Below are 17,124 nucleotides of genomic sequence, written 5' to 3' on the forward strand. Positions count from 1 at the left end.
CGACTTGATAGATACACAGACAGACAGACAGACAGACAGACAGACAGACAGACAGAGATAGATAGATAGATAGATAGATAGATAGATAGATAGATAGATAGATAGATAGAAACACAGACAAAAAGATGACAGAAGAAGACAAATAGACAAAGAGACAGATAGATAGATAGACAGACAGATAAATAGATAGACAGACAGATAGATACAGACAGATAGATAGATAGATACAAACAGACAGATAGTTAGACAGACAGATTGGCCAACAGACAGACAGCTAGATACAAACACAGATGTTAAACTGACCTGTTCTGCTCCTCCAGTTTGGCCAGTAACTTTTGCTCGTCTGGGCTGAGCTGAGACATATGAGATGAGACAGGTGTCGGGACAGACAGGGTGTCCATCACTTCTGCAAAACAGACGGGAAAATGCCCTTAAGTTTTGATTTCAGGCTTTGATTTCCAGGATTGTGGTGTGGGGCTGTTTGTTCTCATTCTGGTAATAAAATTAATGAGTCTGGGTTTGGAGTAGTGTAACAGTTCAATTCACAAATCAGTTCTGTTCACATCTCTGAATAAACCCCACGGTTTGGTACGTTTTCGGTATGTTTTCCGTACGGTTGGTGGAAAAAAATAAAGAGGCAGGGCATTCTGTATATTCTCACCTTTATTAACTTCATAATAACAATGAATCTTTATTAGAATCATGTTTTATTTTTTGGGATGAAATATTGTAACGGGGCTCGAGCTCTTTTATTGTTAAATGCTTGAAACCAGGGTTCTCTCCTACTGACATCATTGTTAAAACAAACAACAATAACCTGATTGGGGCGCTTTTTTAAAAAAAAAAAACATTTTTTGCTGTATTATAATATCTCAGAGAGAGAGAGAAAGAGAGAGGGGGGGGGCGAACGGAGAGAGTCAGAGAGACAGTACGAGCGCCTAACCCTGCGTTCACACTGGAAAGCGACAGACGACCATTAGTTTGAACAGCGTGTGGACAGTTTAAATGATATGCGTTTCGGCGTACGCTCTCTGATTTTGTGCTTGAACTTCCAGTCAGAGCTAAACTTTAGTCCGTAGCGAGTTGCTAATAGCAACAGTGCTACTGCTAAACTTTCCAGTGCAACACTCGTGTGAACATTAGTTTTGCATTACCGTACTGTGACGGTTCGTAAAGAATACATGTACCGTTACACCCCTAGTTTAGAGGGTTTAGATGGTGTGCCAAGTGTAAAGTTTGGTGGAGGGGGGATCATTATTATGGTGCGGGTTATTCTTCAGAAGTTGGGCTCGGCCCCTAAGTTCCAGTGAAAGGAAATCACATGTATTGGTATAAAGCAAGCCACCACTGGACTCTAGAACACTGAATATGTATTCTCTTACTGGAAATCTGATGGACGAGTCTGAGTTTTTTAAAAGTTTTTGAATTTGCCAAGTGTAAAGTTTGGTAGGCTGGTTTTGTCAAAAGTATTAAAACAACTGCTCAACCATTGTTTCTTCTGAAATGATGGATATTAAAAATAGATTATCCTACTTTTATTTCAGAGCATTGCTGTTCCCATTCAAAAAAGTATTGGATGGTGCTCCATCATTTCAGAGAACGCAGTTTCACGGCTCAATGCCCAAAACATGCAACTTAAAGTAGTTTAACAAACAAATGCAATAATTAGAGGAGATATTTTTGGATATAAATACATATAAAACCATAGACTTACCAGTGCACTAAAGATCTCACAGCTGCTGAAGCTTTTAAACTATTAAAACGTCTTAAAAAAAATCTTCGCCTATTGGTTGTTCACGTCTGGATCAACATCTCGCTCTGCTAAAGAAGAGGACGGCGTTAGGAAATAATCACATGCTGTTCATTTAGCATCGCAGCCTGGTCAAAGTTCTGTTGCAAGAGCTTCTCAGCCAATGACTTACAGATACAGTGACCTGAATACGTAACTTCCCCATGCCACTTCTCTCAGATCTCAGGATATGGGTCTAATAGCTAATGTTTATCTAGGGTTAAAGTCAGTCTGACTGTACTGAGAAGCGCTAATGCTACTGACTGGTGCTAAATAAGTGAACACACATTCGCACCACTGTAGTGACAGATTTAATAGTGTGAATAGTTTAAAATATGGTAAATAATATATGTTTATTTGAACAGTTGCAGCTGACAGGAAGCTTCACTGTACTGTATTAGTTGTGTAGTACAGCAGCAGCAGGGTGGGCCTGTGCTGGGCTAGGTTGCCTCACACTGATTTGGGGGAAGTGAGAGGCTTACAGCAATGTTCACAGACTATTTGTATGCACCATACTCAGATTTAAAGCGATAGATTAATAAGGATATCAGAATAATGTAATTATCATAACAGTTTTTTTTTCTTGCTCTGCAAATTGGTTAAAACTCACTTTCTATTGTTGCTTAGATTAAATTGAGATTGCATAGGAAACCATAGCTCTAATACCTTATGCAGCAAATAATGGTATTAATGTTATAAATGAATTAACAAAAGATAAAGTGCTCAGAAAATGGATCTGAATTATGAATTGTAATATACTGTTGATATTAATATTACTCTTGCTGAATATTAAGATTATTGTAGAAAATGTATTATGTATTTGAAGTCATGGCAAAGCATGTAAATTCATCATGAACGTGTTACCTCAAAAAAAAACAACAACAAAAAAACAGATAAGTTTGGCACTGTGCTATTTAAAGTGGAAGCTTCAACGTTAGTATTGTTTAAGGTGGAACAGGAAGCTTTATTGCTGTTTAAGGTGGAATGGGAATGGTGGCATTATTTAAGATGGAATGAAGGGAGCTTCAATGTTATTACTCTTTATGGTGGCTTTAAAGTTAGAACTGTTTAATGTGGAATTTGGACGTTTAATTTAGTACAGTTTAATGGAATATGGAGCTTTAGTGATGTTTAAGGTGGACTATTGGTAGCTTTAAAGTTGGCACTCTTTAAGGTGGAATATGAAGCTTTAACGTTAGTACTATTTTAGTTGGAAAAGGAAGCATTACCTTTCGTACTGTTGTGACACAGTACAGTTTAAGGTGGAATAGGCCACTTTAGTACAGTTTATGGTGGAATATCTGGGAGCTTTAAAGATGGCACTGTTTAAGGTAGAATATGAGGAGCTGTAGGTTTGGCACTGTTTAAGGTGGAATAAGAAGATTTAGGTGGGATTGAGTGCTTTAAATGTAGTACTGATTAAGGTGGATTCGGGAGCTTTAGTGCTGTTTAAGGTGGAAAAAGAAGCTTAAGTGCTATTTAAGGTGGAATAGCAGTTAGTGTTGTTTAAGGTGGAATAGCAGTTAGTGCTGTTTAAGGTGGAATAGTAAACTTAGTGCTGTTTACGGTGGAAAAAAGAAGCTTTAGTGTTATTTAAGGTGGAATAGCAGTTAGTGCTGCTTAAGGTGAAATAGTAAACTTAGTGCTGTTTAAGGTGGAAAAGGAAGCTTAAGTGCTATTTAAGGTGGAATAGCAGTAATTGCCGCTTAAGGTGAAATAGTAAACTTAGTGCTGTTTAAGGTAACACTGGTGCTTATTCTTTTTTTGTGTGCTATTAGCAAATCTTTTCGTTTGTTTGTTAGTTTGTTTGTTGTTTGTTGAGATTGATTAATGTGCTATTTTCCTGTACATTGTAATTACTTTAAAACCAATAAAACATTAAATAAAAAAAAATATATATATAAAAAAGGTGGGAAAAGAAGCTTAAGTGCTATTTAAGGTGGAATAGCAGTTAGTGCTATTTAAGGTGGAATAGCAGTTAGTGCTGATTAAGGTAGAATAGGCTACAGTGTGTGAGCGCGCGGCTCCGGGCCGGTAGGGGGCGCGCGGCGGGGCCGGTGTTTTTCCGGGCTCGTGCCCTGCGCTGCTTCCTTTTCTCAGTGCAGCGGGAGCAGTATCGGAGTCTCCGGGCTTCTGTCCTGATCAGGAGATTCTAACGCGCGCCGACATGGTCAGTAATCAAACATCAAAACACCCCTAAACACATGCACACACCTTTACCTGCCCCCGCCGCGCGCTCACAGCCGGTCCGCGCGCGCTGCAGCGGGAGGATGGCGGTAGATTGTGCCGAACTCTCCCCCGGTAGCTGCTGCCCCGGAGCCCGGCTCGCGCTCAGCCTGTCAGCGCGAGACCGGTTAACCCTCCTTTTACCAAGCACGAGACTCCGCTGATAAACAGCTCATCTGCTAATTAATTCATTAATGAACGGCGCACGTGCGGAGGGTTAAATCGGTGTTACGTCATTACGCAAACTTTATTTTAGGTAGTGTTTAAAGTGAGATATAGGGAGCTGTAAGGTTGGCACTCTTTAAGGTGGAATTGGCTATTCAGTCTAATGTACACATAATCACGTTTAAAGTTAGTGCTGTTTAAGGTTGAATAGGCTATTCAGGCTTATATCCCCATCACCACGTTTAAAGTTAGTGCTGTTTAAGGTTGAATAGGCTATTCAGGCTTATATTTCCATCACCACGTTTAAAGTTAGTGCTGTTTAAGGTGGAATAGGCTATTCATGCTAATGTACACATAACCACGTTTAAAGTTAGTGCTGTTTAAGGTGGAATTGGTTATTCAGCCTGATATATCCATCACCACGTTTAAAGTTAGTGCTGTTTAAGGTGGAATGGGCTATTCAGCCTGAAATACCCATCACCACGTTTAAAGTTAGTGCTGTTTAAGGTGGAATAGGCTATTCAGGCTAATGTACACGTAACCACGTTGACAGTTAGTGCTATTTAAGGTGGAATAGGCTGTTTAGGCTGAAATACCCATCACCACGTTTAAAGTTGGTGCTGTTTAAGGTGGAATAGACTATTCAGGGTAATATACCCATCACCACGTTTAAAGTTAGTGCTGTTTAAGGTGGAATGGGCCATTCAGCCTGAAATACCCATCACCACGTTTAAAGTTAGTACTGTTTGAGATGGAATAGGGACGTTTAAAGTTAGTACTATTTAAGGTGGAATAGGCTATTCATGCTAATTTACACACAACCACGTTAAAAGTTAGTTCTGTTTAAGGTGGAATAGGCTATTCATGCTAATGTACACATAACCACGTTTAAAGTTAGTGCTGTTTAAGGTGGAATAGGCTGTTTAGGCTAATATACACATCATCACGTTTAAAGTTGGTGCTATTTAAGGTGGAATGGGCTATTCATGCTTATGTACACACAACCACGTTGAAAGTTAGTTATGTTTAAGGTGGAATAGGCTATTCTGACTGATAAACCCATCACCACGTTTTAAGTTGGTGCTATTTAAGGTGGAATAGGCTGTTTAGGCTTATATTCCCATCACCACGTTTAAAGTTAGTGCCGTTTAAGGTGGAATAGGCTATTCAGGCTGATATACCCATCTCCACGTTTAAAGTTAGTCCTATTTAGGCCGATGTACACACAACCACGTTTAAAGTTAGTGCTGTTTAAGGTGGAATAGTCTATTTAGCCTGATGTACCAAGTGTGAAGTCTACTTATTAAGGTGGAATATGGAGTTTTACTGCTTTACTGCTGTTTAAGGTGGAGTAGAGGGTTTTAAATGTAGTACTAATTAAGGTGGGATAAGGAGCTTTTAAAGATGGTACTGTTTTAAGGTGGATTTGGGAGTGGTAGTACAGTTTAAAGTGAAATATGGAGCTGAAGGGTTGGCACTGCTTAAGGTGGGATGTGTGCTTTAGTGCTGGTTAAGGTGGAACAGGGAGCTTAAGCCTTAGTGCTGTTTGTGGTGACGCTTTAAAGGTAGTACTGATTAGTTTATTGGAATAGGGCCATTTAAAATGCATGCTGTTTAAGGTGGAATTGGGGGTGTTAAAGTTGATGTGCATTGTAGCTGTTATGCAGAAATGTCAGTTTAACATGTATAATATTTTCTTTTTGTCATATTGTGTTTAGTTTAGTGCACTGTTCTCTAACACACATGCTCTCTGTGTTGCAGGGTTTTGTTAAAGTAGTGAAGAACAAGGCGTACTTCAAGAGGTACCAGGTTAAGTTCAGGAGGAGGCGAGGTAAACACCACCGTCCTTCATCAGATCAATCTGTAGTAGTTCAGTTCTGCACTGATAGATAGAGCACTGACTGTGTGTGTGTGTGTGTCCTCCAGAGGGAAAGACGGACTACTTTGCTCGTAAACGTCTCGTCATCCAGGATAAGAACAAGTATAACACACCCAAGTACAGGATGATCGTTAGATTCTCCAACAGGGATATTGTTTGCCAGGTGAGTTCAGGTTGTTTGATTATGTAAAAATTACTTTTATTACATTTATAAAAGGGTTTTAGTGTGCTGTAAAGCAGATAAAGAAGATTCATCATTTAATTGGGATTCTGAAAGAATTATAAAAAAAAAATTACATTTTCCATTTCTGAGCTTAACTAAGCTTAACCAAAGTCTAGGCAAGTCAGCACTTCCCTCTGCTGACAACTTTTATGGAGATGCAGATTTAATTTTCCAGCAGGACTTGGCGCACTGCCCACACTGCCAAATTGCACCTATTGGTCTTATATAATATTCTAATTTTCTGAGACACTGATTTTTGGGTTTTCATTGGCTGTAAGCCATAATAATCATCAACAATAAAAGTTTAAAATAAACACTTAAAATATATCACTGTGTGTAATACATCTATATAATATATGAGTTTCACAACAAAAAAATGAGATGCATTTATATACCCTTATGCAAGACCAGCCCATCTGTTTGAATTGGGACAGAAAGAGATCACAATATATGAAAAACTGAAAATCTTAATTACTGATAAAATCTGGTATAAACTTCATTAAAAGTTTGTAATGTTTGGCTCTATAATCTAATAAAAATAGATTTTCTGGCTTGTTATGGCTGCTGCGCCTGCGCAGATCTCCACAGCGAGTGGGGAAGCATGCTGACTCTCCTCAGCAAGAAAGCTGATTGGATTATTGACCCAAAAATTACCCTAAAGTCAACTTACCATATTTCTTTCGCTGTAAGGCGCCCCTAAAATCCTTTAATTTTTCCTAAAAATCGTCAGTGCGCCTTATAATCCAAAGTGCCTTATATATGAAAATAGACGTTTGTTGATAGTGTACGGAGCACCTGAAGGGACGTGGTGTATTTTTTTAAATTTTTATTTTTTTGTTTTAAACATAAAAAGTGGTGAGCACCACGTACTAAGTGGTATCTGTGGTTAAGTGGCTCACCACTTAGTATCTGGTGCTCACCATTTAGTATCTGGTGCTCACCCTTTAGCATGTGGTGCTCACCACTTAGTATCTGGTGCTCACCATGTCCCTTCAGGGGCTCCATAATAGTGTGCATTTTAGTGCAAAAAAAATAATATTAATTAATATTGGTGAGTTATAATATAGTATATCGGAAGAAGCAGTGTGTAAATCAAGTTGCTACTCCCATTTCAAGTCAAGTCAGTGAGATTTCTAATCCTGCGTGAATTGGTCACATACTGCATGGTTCTGTAGTGTCCTGTAGTAAAAATGCGATACTTCATCTTCTTTAATAGTGCTTTAATCTTCAGAATAATCAGATAATCAAACACGGTTCAGTAGCATCTGATCACTCGTACTTCATCACTGATGTTTGTCTGTCTGTTCGTCTGCAGATCGCGTATGCCAAGATTGAGGGCGACGTGATCGTCTGCGCTGCTTACTCTCACGAGTTGCCGAAATACGGCGTCACTGTGGGTTTGACCAACTACGCAGCTGCTTACTGCACCGGCCTGCTGGCGGCACGGCGGGTAAGACACCGCACACACACCCTTATTACTCTAGACAAAATATCAATATTACTATATATCGTATTGTATAATTTTCATTTGCAATACATTTACCGATATGTGGCATCTAATATGGATATATATTAGGGCTGGGAGGTTAATTGAGGCTGGAAGTAATTTGATAAATAGAATTACTGTTTTAATGAGATTTTATTAAGGAAATAATGGAGATTACCTCTTTACATTAGTGCTGCAACTAATGACTATTTTAGTAATCGACTAATCTGCCGATTATTAGTTCAATTAGTCGATTAGTCATGATTATTTTTTGTCATGCCTTCCATTTGTACTTCCTATTAGTGGGGAAAGCTAAACATTTAGGCCCCAAGAACAAGTTTGCAGTACATTTTGATAAGTTGTAAACTAAAAATTACAAGGTAATTTGTAATTGTTATTTTCAGGAGATTCTAGGATCTAGAATACTTATGTATGTATTTTTTTTACTTTTTTCTTTTATGTTTTTCTACATTTCTTCACCATCCAATTACACCATCCACTGAAATATATAAGTAGGTTATAGTATGTTTGCACCATGTTTAATAAAAAAGCTGCATGCAAGATTGAAAGGGGCTGATTACTAATAATAAAAAAAAATAATAAAAAAAATGGAAAAATGAAACTAAATAAAAAAAAAAAAATATATATATATATATATAATTAAATGTAAAGGAAATAATAGCTTGTGCATCTCTTTAAATGGTGCTCTCGAGAATCACTTTTCAAGAATTTTGAGATAAATTGTTTAATTGTACAATATCGCCCAGCCCTACTTTAAACATAGTCCCTTCCAATTAGCTCACTACTAATTATACTTACTAAAGTTACTGCTTCATTACTCTACATGGTGGCGCTATAATCAAACGAATGGGGTTAATAAGCCTAGTTGTTAAATTCTGTGAAACTGACGCCTATAAATGAATTTTTCCTGGTATTTAGGAGTATTTTATTCACAGTAATACAGATACTGTGAAGTGTCTTCTATTGCATATCACAGCAATATAAAATTAGAAGCTCAGCATTCGTCTTGTAGTCCTTCTGGGATCCAAGCCCCACTAGTATTACTAGTATTTACTTTCATTTTACTCAGTATTTAAGATTATTGTGATTATCAGTCATTGTTATTGTGATGCTTTATGTTTTCCTCTCCTATATAACACTGGATCAGATGTTGTGTATTAATATTGTGTATTGTATTAATAAATTGCTGTTTTTTTTCCCCTCTGCAGCTGCTGAATAAGTTTGGTCTGGATAAGGTGTACGAGGGTCAGGTGGAGGTGACGGGCGATGAGTTTAACGTGGAGAGTGTCGATGGTCAGCCAGGTGTGTTCACCTGCTACCTGGATACCGGCCTCACCAGAACCACCACCGGAAACAAGGTTTTCGGAGTTCTTAAAGGAGCGGCGGACGGAGGACTGTCCATTCCACACAGGTACCGGCTCACGCTCAGCTCTAATACTAAAACTTGTGTAAAAATAGGTAAAACATGTCCCTTTTAAAACAGTTAATAAAAAAGGGGTTTACCGTATTTTTCGCATTATAAGGTGCCCTTAAAATCCTTTAATTTAACATTTCCATTTTTCACATTTTGTAGCTCTGAAATTAGGCAATTTTATTAGTATTAGTATTTTTTAGTTTTTATTTTGTAATTTTCTTTTTATTGAGAAAACTTTTGGGGAAAAAAAGGTTTTACTTTATTCACATTCTATTATTGAGTTTATTGCATCTGTATATCTCTACTAATTAACTCCAGTACTGCAAATTACAATTACAATTCCTGTTACAAACTAAATACTGACCTAGAGTAAATATCACATTTAAGTATTAAGTATCGATTAAGTATCAATTAAAAGTTAAGTATCAATTAACATTTAAAAGTATTTAAAGCTATTTACTCTTTTAAACATTAAAATATGGAGTTGGGAAAATCCTTACACAAAAAGAGGAGGAAGAGAAAATTTGAGCTTATTAAATTCTAAGAAATTCACGATATTTGTTAGAATTTGCCCAAGTTATGATTTTATTGCTCACATTATTATAGGGCCCTTTTAAATCATGCCTTTTTTAAATTGAATTTTATATTGATTATGTTGAATCAGAAATTGAAGCGCTGTAGGTGCAGTTTATAATAGGGCTGTTTATTGGCCAAATCTTTGCGATACACAATATTTCACAATATATTGTGTAATATAAACAGTATTTCACTATATTGTGTAATATAAACAGTATTGCACAATATATCATGTAATATAAACAGTATTTTACAATATATTGTATGATACAAACAGTATTTCACAATATATCGTGTAATATATATACAGTATATCACAATATATTGTGTAATATAAACAGTTTCACAATATATTGTATGATACAAACAGTATTTCACAATATATTTTATGATACAAACCGTTTCACAATATATTGTGTAATATAAACAGTATTTTACAATATATTGTGTAATATAAACAGTATTTTACAATATATTGTGTAATATAAACAGTTTCACAATATATTGTGAAATATAAACAGTATTTCACAATATATTGTGTAATATATACAGTATATCACAATATATTGTATGATACAAACAGTATTCACAATATATTTTATGATACAAACGTTTCACAATATATTGTGTAATATAAACAGTATTTTACAATATATTGTGTAATATAAACATTTCACAATATATTGAGTAATATAAACAGTTTCACAATATAGTGTAAAATAAACAGTATTTCACAATATATTGTGTAATATATACAGTATATCACAATATATTGTGTAATATAAACAGTTTCAGAATATATTGTGTAATATAAACAGTATTTCATAATATATTGTGTAATATAAACAGTATTTCACAATATATTGCAATACTGTAAGCAATGAGATGTACTGCGAATGTTTAAATTATATATATATAAAATCTTTGAAAATTTAACTTTTTGTCCAATTAGAATTGGGGGTGGGCGATATGGCCCTAAAATAATATCACCATATTTTATATTATTTTCACGATACCGATACTCTTGGTAATAGGACAAAACACTTAATTAAAAAATATATATTTCAGGAATTCACTACTGCAACATAATGCAAATTAAATTTTATTATTGCATACAACATGATATGACACACCCCTAATAACTGAGATATTAATAAAAAAACAAGAATTTGATCAGATTTGTAACAGAAGTCAATGATCCAGAATGTCATGATACTAATAATTAATAATGAACTCCAAATATCTCCATATATCCAGGATTAAAGTGAAATAAATGATACTGAACAGATTTAATCTGTCTCTAGTAGATATATTCAGCCCTGGAAAAAAAAATAAGAGCGCACTTAAAAATGATGATTTTCTTTGATTTTATCAAATTGAAAACCTCTGGAATATAATCAAGAGGAAGATGGATGATCACAAGCCATCAAACCACCAAACTGAACTGCTTAAATTTTTGCACCAGGAGTAAAGCAGCATAAAGTTATCCAAAAGCAGTGTGTAAGACTGGTGGAGGAGAACATGATGCAAAGATGCATGGAAAAAAAAATTGTGATTAAAAACCACCAGGGTTATTCCACCAAATATTGATTTCTGAACTCTTAAAACTTTATGAATATTAATTTGTTTTCTTTGCATTATTTGAGGTCTGAAAGCTCTGCATCTTTTTTGTTACTTTAGAGAGTTCTCATTTTCTGCAAATAAATAAATGCTCTAAATGACAATATTTTTATATATTTAAATATTGTCCTTAGTTTATAGAATAAAACAATGTTTGTTTTATTTAATCATAAACCTATAAATAGCAAAATCAGAGAAACTGAAGTGCTCTCTTCATTTTTTTCCAGAGATATATAATGGTAAATTAAAACAGTATAAACTTTTTATTTTGCTAAAAACAGTAAAAAAGTAGTACCCCGATGTGATAATTAGGTATGGGTGGTGTGGCACAATGGGTAATGGGTAATCTAACAAGTAACACTGCCCTCTAGTGGGTGGAGTTTAAACACAACACTAAATAAACCACTTCTGACACCAATTTTTACATAAAATCGATACAGTGTTTGATATATTTTCCTAAACCCCTAGCTGATGTATTTTCTGATTTCTCCTCTTTCAGCAATAAGCGTTTCCCGGGCTACGACTCTGAAAGTAAAGAGTTCAGCGCTGAGGTTCACAGGAAGCACATCATGGGCGTGAACGTCTCCGAGTACATGAGCCTCCTGATGGAGGAGGATGAAGATGCCTATAAGAAGCAGTTCTCCAGATTCATCAAGAACGGAGTCAATCCTGATTCAGTAAGAACCAGCTCAACACTTTACTGCTTAAATATACATACAATATACGTTCACATACAGCTGAACAATAATTTAATATATATATATATTCAATACAAATACAAGAGCAGAGTAATGTACAGATATCATACACACATCATATCAAACCCCAGAAACCTTATTAAATCTGTAATCCCACCAGCACAAACACCTGGTATCTGTTAATAAAAAACAAAACAACAACAGTGAAATACATTAGTTAGCATTGCCAGTTAGCCGTTAGCAATTGTGGGCTTCTTGATAAAAGTCCTCAGGCCAGCTTATATACTTATACTAGTATACCCATATCACCCAGCCCTATTGTAAAGTATTGTAAAAACAGCAAATTCCCTCTATAATGATTACCAATAAAGTTAGAACAGGGGTGTCCAAACTACGGCCTGTTTCCTTTTTTGGAGCGGCCCGTGAGGTATTTTAGAAATAGAGTGAAAGTTGGCCCGCTGTTAAGCAGGTTTTTATAATGTGAGATTCAAAGTTTGAACGCTAGGTGTCAGAAACGGCCAAAGAGTCTAAAAGCAGAGAGGGTGCACATTTCTAGCGCAGAAAAACAGGCCAAAGAGTCTAAAAGCAGAGAGAGTGTGCATTTCTAGCGCAGAAAAACTGGCCAAAGAGTCTAAAAGAGGAGAGTGTGCATTTCTAGCGCAGAAAAACGGGGCAAAGATTCTAAAAGCGGAGAGGGTGCGCATTTCTAGCGCAGAAAAACGGGCCAAAGAATCTAAAAGAGGAGAGGGTGCGCATTTCTAGCGCAGAAAAACGGACCAAAGAGTCTAAAAGAGGAGAGAGTGCGCATTTCTAGCGCAGAAAAACGGGCCAAAGAGTCTAAAAGAGGAGAGGGTGCGCATTTCTAGCTCAGAAAAACGGACCAAAGAGTCTAAAAGAGGAGAGAGTGCGCATTTCTAGCACAGAAAAACGGGGTAAAGATTCTAAAAGCGGAGAGAGTGCGCATTTCTAGCGCAGAAAAACGGGCCAAAGAGTCTAAAAGAGGAGAGGGTGCGCATTTCTAGCGCAGAAAAACGGGCCAAAGAGTCTAAAAGAGGAGAGAGTGCGCATTTCTAGCACAGAAAAACGGGGTAAAGATTCTAAAAGCGGAGAGAGTGCGCATTTCTAGCGCAGAAAAACGGGCCAAAGAGTCTAAAAGAGGAGAGAGTGCGCATTTCTAGCGCAGAAAACGGGCCAAAGAGTCTAAAAGCGGAGAGAGTGCGCATTTCTAGCGCAGAAAAACGGGGGTAAAAGAGTCTAAAAGCGGAGAGGGTGCGCATTTCAAATATATTTCTCCTTCTGGCCCCAAACAAAAAAAGTTTGGACACCCCTGTGTTAGAAGATATAAAGTCAGAGGAAGTTTAATTTTCAGGTTTTATTAGATGTATTAAATAATATTAGGCTGTATTTAAAGGCACAGTCCTGCTTCTCAGTGATGATCCTGTTGAACTGAGCATGTGTTGTTGGTCCTTCATTTGCACAGTTGATGTAACACAATCGTTTTCAAGACGGGGCTGAGAGAAGCTTTAATCACACTGTGCTGTTCTATTAAATAATAATAATAATTCAGGATTTGGTTTCACTTAAAGCTGCGGTTAATGCTTTCTAAGGCCTTGTAAAGGTGGTATATAGAAGAAGTTTGGTGTTACACATTTCTATTTTCCACATTTTGTAGATCTGAAATTGGGCAATTTTATTAGTATTTTTTTTAATTGAGAAAAGCTTTTAGAAAAAAAGGGATTACGCTATACCAAGAACAATAAATAAAACAATATATATATATATATTTATATCCTCTTGAGACCCAGCGTCCACATACGAGGACATTACATTTCTCCTTTTCTACACCATTATACTACATTTTTTAAAAGGTTGACCCTTTAGCTTCATATAGAGACACCACCTGTACTATCTAGTGGTTACATGACAACATTATAGTTAAGTGATTGAAAACAAGATGGCGGGAATCTCAATCAAAAGGTTCTACAGCCAGCCCAGACAAAAAACTGAAGGGACAGGTGAAATAATCTCATAGAATTTTATAATTGAAACTATGTTATTTACTTTCTGTACAAAGCTAAAATTTACTTTTTTGAATAATTGGGTCCGGCTGATCCCAAATGACAAGGATTTATTATTATTACTATTATTTATTTTATTTATTTATTTTTTTTTGCAAAAATTACTTCGTATAAGAAGACAAAGTTAAGATTTTATACTTGTATATATATATATATATATATATTTGTTTTGTTTTTTTACTTTATTCAGAGCATTTCGTTTTATGTGAACTGTTTTATTTTTATTTGCATTATTTTATTTTATTCAGACTATTTTATTTTATTTTGACTTCACGAGACAAACATTCAAACTTTTGATCAAAATGTGGTCAAATATCTAAGTTTTGGTAATATTTGCATCTCATCTCAAGCATTTTAAGCAGAGCTAGTATATCTCTTACACCACAAGGCCATTTTTATGGTTTGATGAACTTTTATCAACCTAAAAATGAATAAACTATTATAGAAGAGGCTCAGACAGGTCGGAGGTTGACATCAGGAAATTGTGCATGACGATGAAGATTTACACTGAAAGTAAACTCTGCTGTGTTTGATGTCTGTAGATCACTCAGGTCTTCAGTTATAAAGATCAGAAGATCAGTCTATAGTTACTGGATGTTTGATAATTGAGCGTTCTTTAGAAGGGTGTAGTTTTGGTGTGATTGTAAAATGATCTGGAGCTCTTATTGGATAGTGTGGTGTTAATGCTGAGTGTGTGTGTGTGTGTGTGTGTGTTTGCAGGTGGAGGAAATGTATAAGAAAGCTCATGCTGCTATTCGTGAGAATCCAGTCCACGAGAAGAAGCCTCTGAGAGAGATCAAGAAGAAGAGGTGAGTTATCTCCACGTCTACGTTATCGTTAAAAAACGCTCTTATATAAAGATAGAGAGAGAGTTTCACACCTGAGAGTACGGATCAGTTTCCCTCTCATCAGAGAAAGAGACAGAGAGAAGGAGAGACTGAAAGAAAGAGATACTGAGATGGAGACAGAGAGAGAAAGAGACAGACCGGCAGAGAGACTGACAGAGAAAGAGACTGAAAGAGAGACCGAGAAAAAGACTGACAGACAGAGCAAGTGAGACAGATTGAGAGACAGAGAGAAAAAGAGAGACTAAAAGAAAAAGACAAAGAGAGACACACTAATATAAAATAAGAGAGACTAAAAGAGACAGACAGAGAAAAAGGTCGGAAAGAGAGAGACTAAGAGAAAAAGACAGAGAAAGAGAGACAGACTGGGAAAAAAGACGGGCAGAGAAAAAGATAGACAGACTGAGAGAAAGAGACAGACTGAGAAACAGAGAAAAAGACAGAGAAAGAGAGAGACTAAGAGAAAAAGACAGAGAGAGACAGGAAATAATGGAGAGACTGAAAGAGAGAGAAAAAGACGGAGAGACCGAGAGAGACTAAGAGAAAAAGACAGAGCAGAAGAGAGACAGACTAAGAGAAAAAGACAGGGAGAGACGGACAGAGAGACTGACTGACAGAGACTGAGGGACAGAAAGAAAAAGACAGAATGACAGTCCTGTGATACTGAGTTATTTAACTGTAATATGGTGTTCTGCAGGTGGAACCGTAAGAAGCTGACTCTGGCTCAGAAGAAGGACCGGGTGGCCCAGAAGAAGGCCAGTTTCCTCAGAGCTCAGGGAGCTGCTGATGACGACGAGTAAAGAGACGAATCCTCTCGTCACGCTCTGAAGAATGTGTGCGCACCTTATCCAAATAAAGCATTTGGAAAGGGAGTCTGGTTCTCCTGTGATCTTTTCACACTTAAATAGCAGTACAGCTTTTAAACATGGTGGAGGTAGTTTCATTATCTATATCAGGGGTGTTCAAACTATGGCCCGTTTCATTTTTTGGAGCGGCCCGCGAGGTATTTTAGAAATAGAATGAAAGTTGGCCCGCTGTTAAGCAGGTTTTTATAATGTGAGATTCAAAGTTTGAACACTAGGTGTCAGAAACGGGGTAAAAGAATCTAAAAGCGGAGAGGGTGCACATTTCTAGCGCAGAAAAACAGGCCAAAGAGTCTAAAAGCGGAGAGGGTGCACATTTCTAGCGCAGAAAAACAGGCCAAAGAGTCTAAAAGCGGAGAGGGTGCACATTTCTAGCGCAGAAAAACGGGCCAAAGAGTCTAAAAGCGGAGAGAGTGCGCATTTGTAGCGCAGAAAAACAGGCCAAAGAGTCTAAAAGCAGAGAGAGTGCGCATTTCTAGCGCAGAAAAACAGGCCAAAGAGTCTAAAAGCGGAGAGGGTGCACATTTCTAGCGCAGAAAAACAGACCAAAGAGTCTAAAAGCGGAGAGAGTGCGCATTTCTAGTGCAGAAAAACGGGCCAAAGAGTCTAAAAGTTGCTGTAATTAAGGAGTTTAATATTAAGAGACATCATGAAATTAAACATCAATTTGAAAAATCTTAGTTTACACAACACTGTCAAAGATAGATAAAGACAGTCAAGTAAAATGGTGTTTAAATGAAAGTAATCAGGAAAAAGTATTATTTAAAGTGGTATATTTCATTATTTGTTTTATTACAGAGTCTGTGTGACTTCAAATATATTTCTCATTCTGGCCCCCAACAAAAAAAGTTTGGACACCCCTGCTCTATATCAACTCACAGTAAGAGCTAGCCAGGATAAAGTACAGCTTTCAAACATGGTGGAGGTAGTTTAATTAAGGGGAGGTGGGTTTAGATCATTCTAATAATGTATCTTCTGAACTGTGCATCAGATTGAGATGGAAATACCTGTAAGTTAAAGCTGAAATATTCTTTAGGGGGGTTTACTCCCTTCAGTCTCCTCTTTAGCAGGTAATATGAATGATCTATAGGGTTTAAATTTGGAGATAGACTAAGCAATTCTATAACGTAGTATATGAATAAGAAATTATTTATCTTTTAATGTCAAACCCGGATGTTTTCAGGGTTATAATCGATGATAAAATCTCAAATTATGTTTAAAATAAATCAGACATACGAACG

At 36.6% G+C, this 17,124-nt stretch overlaps 2 protein-coding genes across 6 annotated transcripts in view; one reads left to right on the forward strand and one right to left on the reverse strand.

The window, feature by feature from the left end:
* Nucleotides 1-4,224, reverse strand: part of evi5a (ecotropic viral integration site 5a) — a 48,026-nt gene extending 43,802 nt beyond the window's left edge. For 3 of the 5 annotated variants that reach the window (XM_022678597.2, XM_022678596.2, XM_022678593.2), the window contains exons 1-2: nt 1,715-1,832; nt 304-406 (exon numbers count right to left, since the gene is read on the reverse strand). In XM_022678597.2, coding sequence (XP_022534318.2) covers nt 304-401 — 98 coding nt within the window. In that variant the 5' untranslated portion in view covers nt 402-406; nt 1,715-1,832. Of the gene's footprint in view, nt 1-303; nt 407-1,714; nt 1,833-4,003 lie in introns of those variants that run through there. The other 2 variants (XM_022678595.2, XM_022678594.2) reach the window with 2 other exon arrangements.
* On the forward strand, nt 3,812-15,892 carry rpl5a (ribosomal protein L5a). The gene is made up of 8 exons (XM_022678598.2): nt 3,812-3,959; nt 5,942-6,011; nt 6,107-6,222; nt 7,598-7,732; nt 8,998-9,200; nt 11,899-12,076; nt 14,896-14,984; nt 15,718-15,892. Exons 1-8 carry the CDS (start codon nt 3,957-3,959, stop codon nt 15,818-15,820), a joined length of 897 nt encoding a protein of 298 aa, XP_022534319.1. The 5' UTR covers nt 3,812-3,956; the 3' UTR covers nt 15,821-15,892.
* Nucleotides 15,893-17,124: the final 1,232 nt, after the last annotated feature.

The sequence above is a fragment of the Astyanax mexicanus genome, chromosome 4 (assembly GCF_023375975.1).
Source record: "Astyanax mexicanus isolate ESR-SI-001 chromosome 4, AstMex3_surface, whole genome shotgun sequence".
NCBI lineage: Eukaryota > Metazoa > Chordata > Actinopteri > Characiformes > Acestrorhamphidae > Astyanax > Astyanax mexicanus.

What these genes read in the sequence shown, in the direction of transcription:
- rpl5a (XM_022678598.2), top strand. An exon ending in ACAGGGATATTGTTTGCCAG is followed by an intron (nt 6,223 to 7,597) that starts GTGAGTTCAGGT and finishes GTTCGTCTGCAG; the next exon opens with ATCGCGTATGCCAAGATTGA. An exon ending in GGACTGTCCATTCCACACAG is followed by an intron (nt 9,201 to 11,898) that starts GTACCGGCTCAC and finishes CTCCTCTTTCAG; the next exon opens with CAATAAGCGTTTCCCGGGCT.